This window comes from Chaetodon trifascialis, chromosome 19 (assembly GCF_039877785.1).
Source record: "Chaetodon trifascialis isolate fChaTrf1 chromosome 19, fChaTrf1.hap1, whole genome shotgun sequence".
In the NCBI taxonomy this organism is placed as follows: Eukaryota; Metazoa; Chordata; class Actinopteri; order Chaetodontiformes; family Chaetodontidae; genus Chaetodon; species Chaetodon trifascialis.
In genome coordinates this window covers 13,409,494-13,420,773 of record NC_092074.1, presented here as the reverse complement: position 1 = coordinate 13,420,773, position 11,280 = coordinate 13,409,494, and the positions used below count along the sequence as shown (strand labels likewise).

Sequence of the window (11,280 nt, the reverse complement as noted above, 5' to 3'; positions counted from 1 at the left end):
GTGAATTTCATCATCGTATGCTCTAGTTAACACAAACGTTTGAGCCGCGTGCAGGCAAGCTGATAGGCTTCAGTGACAGGTAATGTGGTAGTGGTAAAAGTACAATAAGTACTGTACTTAACTACAATTTTGCCATAATTGTAATTTTGTGCTACTTTATAATTCCATTCCTTCCACTCATTTCAGTGGAAAATATTGTACTTTTTACTCCACTACATTTTTATAACAGTTGTACTTTTACATAACAGAATATATGCTTGTACCAGTGTTTCCCAAGCTTTTTGAGCCACGGCACGCATTTTACATTAGAAAAATCACAAGGCACGCCACCAAACAAAAATGTCACAAAAAGTATATTTATTGAAATATAATGAAAATATAGTCTCAATTCACTTACTCAGTGTGAAACCTGGGCCTGTTTAGTTGAACACAAAGATGATATTCTTGCAGGAATTGAAGAAAGACACAAAGGAAGATTTCACCTGATTGGTGCTTTAAGCCTTAGAGCACCAATCAGGTGAAACTGAATAATCTTCCACAGCACACGTGATGATTTCTTGCACAGTGGTTGGGAAACACTGGCTTATATGATATGATGTAGTACTACCAATCTACCCAGTAGTTCATAAAATATAGAAAATTGGCTCCGTATTGAAGAACTACAACATTAAAGTGTTTCTACATGTATTTGTTAGTGATAAAAATAGAATAATGTAATATTTTCTGATAATACAACATTATAAAAGGGGTCAGTCTGTATAATGACTTGTGATACATTAAGCACATTTTGCTTCGAATTTTTACTTGTAATGGAGTATTTTTAGACTATGTCTACTCACACTGGATCAGAGTCCTTCTTCCACCGCTGCTTTTTGACTTTTTTTTTTTTTTTTTTTTTTTTTTTCAACAATCCCAACTGAAGGCATGCAGCAACTGTGATCCTGACTGGCCTTTGGTATCCAAACGAACACTGAGCAGATTTGTGTGAAAGTTTAAATAACCAAGAGTTTGCAACAGTAGCTGTGTGGTTAACCTGTCAGAACCTCGATGTGCAAACATCTGCTGGGTCTACACAGAACAGCAGATGGCCAGTAAAAACAGACCTATGCCACGCAAACATATTTTTGTTACTTTTTCAAACAACACATGAACTTGTGAATCTACGGCTTGACTGTATGGTCAGTGTGTTACATTGTGGTCAAATCTTAGTTGCACTTTCCACTCATATCTTAAGATTGTTGATTTGAAAGAGAACTTATAACAAAGCAGATGCAGAAGTCTTTAGTCATTAGATAGAATTACTGAGACCAGGAGAGTGATTCTGCTCTGAGCGAGTGATATTTGGAATGACTCATGAGTGGAACTGCTGTAAAAGCCCCCTGAGAAAGTAACTGAGGATTGTTTGTGCCCATTCTTTTTGAAAGAGCAGCACACTCATATTCTGTACTTTTAGATATATTTTTGTGTGTCAATGAGGTGTCTGTGTGCTGGCAAACCAGCTTATGTGTGTTGTGGGTGCAGGTTTGGCAAGTCTACTGCAGGTACAAAGTATAACCAAACTAACTTTGTTATTTATTAAGGACGGACAGAGCACACCTACAGACACACTGACTTAATAATACCTGAATAATTGTTTTGCTATAATGCTACAACTAATCGCTAATCATTTCTTCCTTATTACTTACTGCTATCACCAATGTATCATTATTCCATTATTAGCTTATTGTTGCTTAAAGCTTCACTATTTTTGGAATATTTTCAACCATCTAAAATAATCCTGAAGCACATTTTGGAAACTTCCCTGCTCATCTGATATCACCAGATGCACAACTTTTACAGCAGGTTTTCACACTGACATCCAAAGTTTTGCTGGAGGACAGAAACACTGTGAGATGGACATTAATTATAAATTAAGATGCCTAGAGGTCGGGCGCTTTCAACTTAGTGTTCACTAGAAGACATGAGCACACTGCATTAATGTGAACTTTGTCTTTAATGAGGGAGAGTAATGAGGAGGACGTGTTTTCACTGCACTAATAAGAGTGTGACCGCAGAACTGCAAACCCTGAGGAAGTGTCTGTAATTAGAGATTTCACTGGACTGCTCGGGTTGCTGCAAAACTAACTGTCTGCATTTGATGTTGGGAAAACTTTAATCTTCTGTTGAGATTACTCTCACACTGGGTCTTTTGAAGTTATTTTGTACTGACGTGTTAAACATGTCACCTCCCTACAATAAGATTAGTCATTAGAAAACTACTGATTGCTCAGTCTGTATATCAACAATGACACATCATGGGTTCAATATTAAAAACTGTCCTTGGGGAACCATGACCAGACAAATATGTAAAAGTCCACCCACATGCAGTAAAAGTGAAATTAACTACACTCTCTTTGAGCTGCAGCAGATGCTTGAGGCAGAGGAACTGTTTAAAGTCTCAGCTCTGCAGCACTGAGGGGAGACGCAAACGTTCATTCAACATCATTTTGTTCTGTGTCATGCATCACACAATGGTCAAATATGATCAAAATGTATGACCTTGCTTTTGTACATGCAAATATTCCACATGATCTGTTTGGAAAGAAGTTGTTTCTACTTTTTGTAGTTGCACACTAGCAATTTACCATTGTTAGTCTTTATTAACTGTTGATTTATATTTTTTACAACGTGTAAACCTGCTGAAGTTGCTTTTGATGTACAGTAGAATTAGAATTAGCATTACCATAAACATCTATACAAGTGAAATGAAAAGTACACATCAAAGGGCTAATATCCAAAAACTACAACACTGAGAAGGACCTTTTCTTCTGGAGAATTAGTGAGTCAATTTTGCTGATAACACTTACTAACTTTTACTCTTATCAAATCAACATATGGGACAAGACATAAGTAATTAAATTTCTTGTTATGATATTTCAGTTCATTTTTGTCTCATTGAGCTCTTCCTGTCACGTGGGTCAGCAGTGATTTGACATCATGTGACGGGGGAGTGGCACGAGGAGAGTCCGGAAGTACACCGCAGCTGCAAGTCACAAGAAAGGTAAAGTGAAAAGTTTTACACCACCGAGCTGAACGTTTAGGAAGAATTGACATTACAGACGAAATACCGTGATGAATATTATTTAATGATGCTGTTTCATGTTCAGGGACACGTAGATTAAAAGAGTTCGTTCTCCGTCAAACGAGAGAGAAAACTCCTCAAATGGAGCTGCGTCTTTGATTGTGACTTAATGACTTCTGCATGTTGGAGTCAACAGCGCAATAGAGTTCACGTAAAATTATAGAGTGGCCCATGAGTACGTGGTGATCATTTTGTGCATTCCTCTGGAAAACTTGTGATTTCCGCATTTATCTGGCTGGCAGTAAAGGGTCTAATACGCGTTAGCAAACAGACAAGGGAGGGTGGTTAATTAAAGTTTAATGACAACAGAAAGCACGATTCTGTGTATGATTTTAGTGAAATAAAAAGCATCAACATTACTCCCGCCCATGACAATAACAGGGCTGGGTGGCGTCGAGAGTGTCTTAGCAGATGTTATTTGCATGCCGGCGATGGTTTCAGTCCTCTGGAGGAACAGTTCAGGAAGTCTGCTTGACTGCGCTGCAGCTCACAGTCCGGGCCCAACCCTGCTGGGCTCTGTTTACAGTAAATGACAACCAATGGTCCACTCCACTAGGAAATGCATTATAAATGACATGTTAAATTAACTTTTGAGTAGACTGACTATAGACTATACTTTAGGTATACATGGAGCTGTTTTAATGGTTTGGGCCTGTGGTTTCCCTAAGTCTGTCAGACGAGCTCAAATATCCCTTCACTGACCCCAGTATCATGTTCTAGATGTGTTCATGTCAAGTTCACTTAAAGTGGATGTCACCATATAATTAGGGTTAGGGTCAAGTAAATATTATTACAATAAGTTTTCATGCAGTTGATTCTTCAGGGTTTAAGTTTAGTCAAGTTTCTGTTCGTATTTAACGAACCTAATATTAGATTAATGTTACCCCCTGGAGTATCAGAAAATGGACCTTTCAGCCATTTTTTACTTTTAGCTAATTATTTCAACAGTTTATCCATCACAATTAGTCAATTACAAACGTGTTTTCATTACATATAGCTAGCTAAATAATTATTTGTAGCATCTTTCAATTTAGCTCAACTGTTTATCCATTAGTTTTACCCAGTTAAACGGCTTTTCCCTCATATTTTAACGTTAGCTAAGCTAAGTCTCTCCCTTATGATTAGCCAACTGTAACAGCTTATTCAATAAATTTAGCTAATTATTTCACCTGTTTATCCATTGCTTTTAGCCAACTGCAATTTTATTCATTGCATTTAGCTAGCTAAATAATTATTTGTAGCATCTTTAGTCATTTTAGCTCAGTTGTTTATCCATTATTTTTAGCTAATTGTTTCAACAGTTTATCCATTAGGTTTTACAGAAGCTAAGATAACTTAATTATTAAAAGTTTTCCCTTACGATTAGCCAACTGTAACAGTTTATCCATTATATTTAGGTACTTTTTTCAATCGTCTTTGAATTCGTTGTAAACAGTTTGTTCATTGCGTTTGGCTAACCGCTATTTCAACAGTTTATCTGTTATGTTTAGCTAATTAGATATAACCTAGCTAATTATATCAACTATTGATAAATGACTTTTTATCTATCTATTTAAACCATTACCTTTAGCTAACTCAGTTAAAAAAACAGATGTTTTTGATGTTTTTTAGATGTCCATAGTGAAACCTGAAAATGTCATGTTTCCCAACTTTATTGCTTCTATGAAAGCTTAAATACTTGCAAAGCAAAGTCACTAAAATTGCAGGCGATCCCTGCAGTAAGGATGGTAATGTCTTCTCTGTCCGAGTCACGATTTAACGAAGTGGCAGACTGTGTTGTTGTGTGTCCTCACAGCTCTGCATCATGGCCTACCATGCTGGGATTCAAGAGGAGCCCAGTGCTTTGGTTAACAACATCAGCTCCAACATCCAGAAGCTGACGCTGCTGAGTAATACACACACCACACACACATGCACTCAGAAGTCCTCCTCATCAGCTGTAACACTCACTTTACACCCACTTGAATGTGAATATGTGTATGAATTGTGGCAAACATGTGGAGATGCTTCAGTCCAGATTAACAATGCCTTTCCTCCTCACCAGCCTCTGAGCTGCAGAGGGCAGTGTCTCTGCTGGGAACAGAGCAGGACAGCAGCCAGCTACGACAGACGCTGTGAGTGATGGGGCTTTGGTGGGGTTTGTATAGCTGCTATTATGGTAACATCATAGTAGAAACACAGGTGGAGTAATGTTTAGACTGTTGAACCATGCCTGTCTGAAAGCTGTTCCAGACAACTTTGATCAGTCATGAAAAACGATACTGGGCTGATACTGATACTGCATTTTATATGTGATACAGCCAAATGCTGCAATTTGCAACTCAACACACTTTTTTTTATATAACCTGGCTCTCTACCACTGCTCCTCTCAGCAGTCTGTTTTCTTAATGTCTGGCCAGTGTTTCTCTACTTTCACAAAATATGAAAATATTTGTCTTCGGTCACCAGGCAACAGAAACAGCAGCAAGGCAACCAGCTAGCTAAGGAGACTGACAGACTGATGAAGGCATTCAGTGCACTTCCTGTCAGCCCTGATCAGGTACACACCTTTTCGTTTCTTTCCTCCTTGTTGCAGCCCTGATTCCAAAAGTTGGGACACTGTGTTTACTGTTCAAACCTGTGACATGTTTCAAAAAAGGTGGGACAGGGTCATGTTTACCACTCTGTTACATCACCTTTTCTCTCAGCAGCACTCAGTAAGTGTTTGAGAACTGACAGCGCTAATTGTTGAAGTTTTAAATTCTTTCCCGTTCTTGCTTGATATACGACTACAGTTGCTCAACTCTTCGGGGTCTCCGTTGTCGTACTGTGCTCTTCATAATGCACCACACATTTTCAGTGGGAGACAGGTCTGGACATCTAGTATGTGCTGAAAATGGCTTGGTATTGTCTTGCTGAAATAAGCAGGTGGATGGATGGCAGCATTTGTTGCTCCAAAACCTGTATCACCCTTCAGCGTTATGACTGATGTGCAAGTTACCCGCACCATGGGCACTAATTCAGCCTCATACCATTGTAGATGTTGGATTTTGAACTTTGCGTCCTGTTCCTCTTTAGCACAGAGGGTGCTACTTCCATATTTTCCAACAACAAACTGAAATGTGGACTCGTCAGACCACAGCACACTTTTCCACTTTGTGTCAGTCCATCTTAGATGAGTTGGCAGCGTTCGTTTCGGGATGTTGTGCTTATATGACTTTCACTTTGCGTGGTAGAGTCTTAACTTTTGTTTTGTAACTTCTGCATTTAGAGACGCAGTGACCAGCTGCTTTTCGACAAGTTTTTCAAAGTGTTCCTGAGCCCATGTAGTGATATCCTTTATATGATCTTGCCAGTTTTTAGTGCAGTGCCACCTGAGAGATGTTGGCCTTGCCCCTTTCGTTAAGAGACTTCGCCAGATTCTCTGAATCTTTTGATGAAATTATGGATTTCAGATGGTGAAATCCCTAAATTCTGACCCTTCACTAAACGTCAAACCATAGCTTGGTTACTGTAACTAGGTACCAGCAGGCCTGTCAAGCTTGGCATTTCTCTTAATGTTGACACAGCGTGCAAGAGGTTGAGTCTCAAAAACGCAAATGTGTGAGGAATGGGTTAAGTGTCCCGACTTTTTGTGAATCAGGCTTGTAATATCACTCTGGTTTGATACCACACTTTTTTGTGGGCTTTCTGTTAACATTTTCATTGTGTGTGTGTGTTTTAGCGGCAGAGAAAGATACAGCGAGAGCGTCTGTTGAATGATTTCTCCGCCGCTCTGAACAGCTTCCAAAAGATCCAGCGGCAGGCGGCCGACAAAGAGAGAGAGTTTGTGGCCAGAGTGAGAGCCAGCTCCAGGGTGTCGGTGAGTAACCTGCGGTGCCTGCTAGGTCACAAGGTCGAGGTGCAGACCAGTGAAATAGAAAGTGATTAAATAATACTTTAGCGGGTGACCGATAATCTGCATATCGGTGAAAAATCACATTTCAGTCTCACATTTTTTTTTAACGTTGCTTTAAGCTTAGTCAATCAAAAGTGGCTCTAACATGAAAGAAGTAGATTTAAGTAAGAAGCAGTCGAAAGCAACGTTCAGCAAAGCAAAATATTTAGGATATTCCACCAAAACTGATGACCGCTAAGTTTGGAAAAACAGTAAGGAGAGCAGAGCCCTCAGGGTCAGATCAAACAAACATCACAACAACCATGAAAGCACGTAAACATCCTAAATAAAGCTTAAAGGTTTTATGCATTTCAATATCATCAGTAGCTTGATAAGTGGGGACAGACATATCAAAGAGGGTGGGTTGTGTGCGCTTCCAACATTTTAACATTTTGACCTTCAAACTGCCCATCAGACACACTTCCATGCAAACACAAAGGAGAAAATATATGCACTCATTAAATAACAGCTTCACCTACAAACAGGATATGACATAATACAAAAGTACATGAACACATGGTCCCCCTGATCCTCTCATTAACAACCCAGAAACCATCAAGCAGGCATATTTAGATTTTAGTAAATATGTAAGAAAGAAAAAAGAGCCAACGCTGTCACCAAGGCTAGCTGACTCACACCTGTGAGGCGATGCAGAGGTAAGCAACATCCCCCACAGCAGCCAACCAACTCCATATCTTATCCAGAGCTTATCTTACTTTATGACAGATGTATCAGTAAAAAGAAACCAGGTATAGGCTGCATTTGTAAACATATCTGACCCATATTATAGTTGCTGGTTACTTGTTGGTTCCTTTACTTAAGTTGTGTATTCATATCTATCTGAAGGGAGAGTTTACAGGAGATGTAGCTCTCACGTTACGGTGCCGCAGACAGCGGCTTTTATTGTGACTGTTTTAGACACAGATTCCCTCAGGAGAGCACAGCGGCTTGGCAACGCTGTCCCTGCACCGCTTATCTCAGCGCACAGAAAAGTATCTGTATCTGCTGCGTTCATGCCGATAAGAAGGGACAGTTCCTTACTGCTTTAAATGGTTGGTAACATAACAAACATATCTTGGTTGGGGAACTGAAAGCTACAGGTTTTTATTTGCTCTAAGTCACTGCTTTTTGGCACTGAGCTGTGCTGCTGATTCTATTTATATTTAATGATGTGTTACAGTCCTGCTGAATCATTGCTTCACCTGTAGTCATAGTCAAGAACTCTACAGTGTATTTTAAGTAACACACAAGCACAGTATGTTTATCTTAATCTCTTAATTTCCCTTTAACAGGGAGGACAGCCTGAAGACAGCTTTGCAAATGTGTCTCCTTTCCCTAAGTAGGTCCACTTCTTCTTATTATTATCATTTATGTTATTACCACTACTATTATTATTTCATCTACATTTGTTCCCGCAGTGATTCGCAGGTGCAGGCTCAGACTGAGGCCATAACTGAAGATGACCTGAGGCTGATCCAGGAGAGGGAGTCGGCCATCAGGCAGTTGGAGGTAGAATCAAATATCTGTGTTTCCGTGTTCACCGTGAAGTGTTGGCCATGAGCGCCCCTTTCACACGACACATCTCTCCTTGTGTTGTTCGACTCAGTCTGACATCACAGACATCAATGACATCTTCAAGGACCTGGGGATGATGGTCCACGAGCAGGGGGACATGATAGGTGAGCTTTTCGATTACCACATGGCTACATAAGTCTGCAGAAAGAAGAAAACCGCAGTAGCTCCTGAATGAGTCACAGTGAAACCACATTTTTAGTTTGATATAATTTTCCTTTGAATCAGAATATTTAAGGGCAGCGTTTCTCAGATGTTTATATTGAGTAGGTCAAAGTTTGGGGAAATATGCCCTTGCTCTTTCTTACCAGGAGTTAGATGAGAAGTTTGACAGCACTCTATTGTCTGTACAGTAAATATGAAGCTACAGCCAGCAGCTAGTTAGCTTAGTTTAGCACTCAGACTGGAAACACACCAGCTTGGCTCTGTCCAAAAAACAAAGAAGATGCAACATATGAATTTGGAGGTGCTGGGAGTCAGATGTTAGGATCTTTGTACAGAGCCAGGGGACATGTTAACCTGTTTCCAGCTTTTACGCTACGCTAAGATAAACTAACCTCGCTGTGCTTTACGGGCAGATCTGAGAGTGGTATTGATTTTCTCAGGATAACTAACAAGAAATAAGTAAACAGATGTGTAGATGTTGTCCTCTGTGCTGTCCTTATCCGGAACCTGAGTGCAGGTTTGTTGATTTGTGTCACATGTGCTCCGCCCGTCTTTGCCCCTGTTGCGTGTTCACTGTATGTGCTTTCTGTCCTGCAGACAGTATAGAAGCCAACGTGGAGAACGCTGATATGAATGTCACGAGAGCCACACAGCAGCTGTCACGTGCTGCAGACTACCAGGTAAAACTCGACAGGACGGAGGAGAAAGAGAGGAGAGGCATTCATGTATAAATGTTAGACAAGTTAGCTTGTAAGTAGTGGACCAGTGAAGAAATCTAAGCAAGACTGGCTGCTCAAGGGGTCTCTGAAGCAGCAGTATGTGCGCACATATGACTCCTCCACCTCCTGCACAAGGACCTTTCTTGTGTAACAAAGGTCTTAGTCAGTTCGTTTTGGCACGTCAGACGTAGAGAGAGAGGCGTAAAGCTGAAAATAAAAGAAAAAGCTTAGTCACAAGGTGATCTGAGCTGTGAGTCACGTCAACCAGTGAATAAATCTGTTAAAATTCAGATTATATCTTCCACTTGTTTCTTACACACAACCTCTCTGTGCTTCTCCCGCCTCAGCGGAGCCACCGGAAGAAGATATGCATCCTGGTGATAGTGTTGGCCGTAGCTGCTGTTGTTATTGGACTCATCATCTGGGGTGCTGTCAAATCATGAGAGCTTCTTCCTCCTCTCCTCCACCTCTCCTGTTTAGTCATCAGCCTGGACAAAGGATGCAGTGTATGTCAGGCCTCGTGGACAGGACCGAACACTCCATCACTGTGAAAACCAAACTAGCGCTGGTAGCTGTGTTGTTAAAATCAGCTTTAATTGAACTATTAGTGTTTGAATTGGGCATGAGTGTCAGAGGAAACACAGGTGGAGCGTCGCTGCGTTCAGTGGCAGCCATGTTTGCTCCACCGTCTCTGAATGTTAAATGAAATCACAGTACAATCCTTCCAGCGGGCAAGCAGGGATTAACCTTCAAAATGTCGCACTGCTGCCGCTGCTTTCTTTTATCAGGTTAGATATGAAAAGCCCACACGCTAAAACTTTCACTGCAGCTAATCTACGAATCAAGTGCACTTTGTAAATTTGGAAAGAAACAAAAGTCAGGTCCGTGGTACCTTGTAGCCGAACTGCATTCAGCTCATTGAAATGCAGCTACAGCATCCTCTTTTTTATCTATTATCTCCTGTATTTTTAGTTTTAATTAATTCAAATTAATAGTTAATTTCTATTAAAAATTTCTGTATTTTAGTGATTAGTCAAGACATACTGTACATAGTCATCCTAAGGCTTGTGGTTAGGACGGTATTTTGCACTCCACTTTTAGTCAATCATTCCAAGCAATAAGGAGAAGGTTTTGTTGCTACTGTATGTCAATGCTGTGTTGACCTCAGCGAGACAAATTGTTTTAAATTTGACTGCTTAGACAGATTGCATGGACATCAAAAATCTAAGAACCTGTCTCACCAGAGATGGTGAAGGCCATGTCATGTCAGGTGATAGCTGGACTTGTGTGTTGTGGTTTGTTTTAATCTACAGTACTTAGCTTCATGTAAAGGCCCTGCTCACCACACAGGCTGAGGTGACATGTTGAAGGTGGCCTGACAACCCCGCAGTCTTTATATCCCTAGCATGAAGAAACCAAACTTGTGGTAATCCAAAGTAAAGTAAGTTAAAGCAAACACTAAAAGCTGTTTGACCCAAAATGATGATCACTTGTATATTTTTAATGTTGAGATTAAGCTGTCTACAGTGTGCCGAATAAATTACTTGAATGTTCTGGACCTGAAATGTGAAGAGTGATTTGTGGGAGAAGTTTGCTTTCAGGCTTTTCTGGGGGTTAAGTTTAGTAAAGTTTAGTTTATAAAGACTTTTTTGAAGATGTAGTTACTATTTTGAATTCCCACTCTCTGTTGGAAGTTTTTCCAACATTCAAGTCTGAGTATTTGTACATGACTACATCATTCTGCAGTAAAAATACAGTATATTAAATTTGTTTTTGTTAGACAATCC

The 11,280-nt window shown here is 40.1% G+C and overlaps 1 protein-coding gene across 1 annotated transcript; it reads left to right on the top strand.

The window, feature by feature from the left end:
• Positions 1-2,993: 2,993 nt before the first annotated feature.
• Positions 2,994-11,046, top strand: stx7l (syntaxin 7-like). The gene is made up of 10 exons (XM_070987899.1): positions 2,994-3,040; positions 4,917-5,010; positions 5,166-5,235; positions 5,570-5,660; positions 6,825-6,962; positions 8,330-8,376; positions 8,456-8,546; positions 8,644-8,716; positions 9,372-9,454; positions 9,841-11,046. The coding sequence occupies exons 2-10, from the start codon at positions 4,926-4,928 to the stop codon at positions 9,934-9,936; spliced, it is 774 nt and encodes a 257-aa protein (XP_070844000.1). The 5' UTR covers positions 2,994-3,040; positions 4,917-4,925; the 3' UTR covers positions 9,937-11,046.
• Positions 11,047-11,280: the final 234 nt, after the last annotated feature.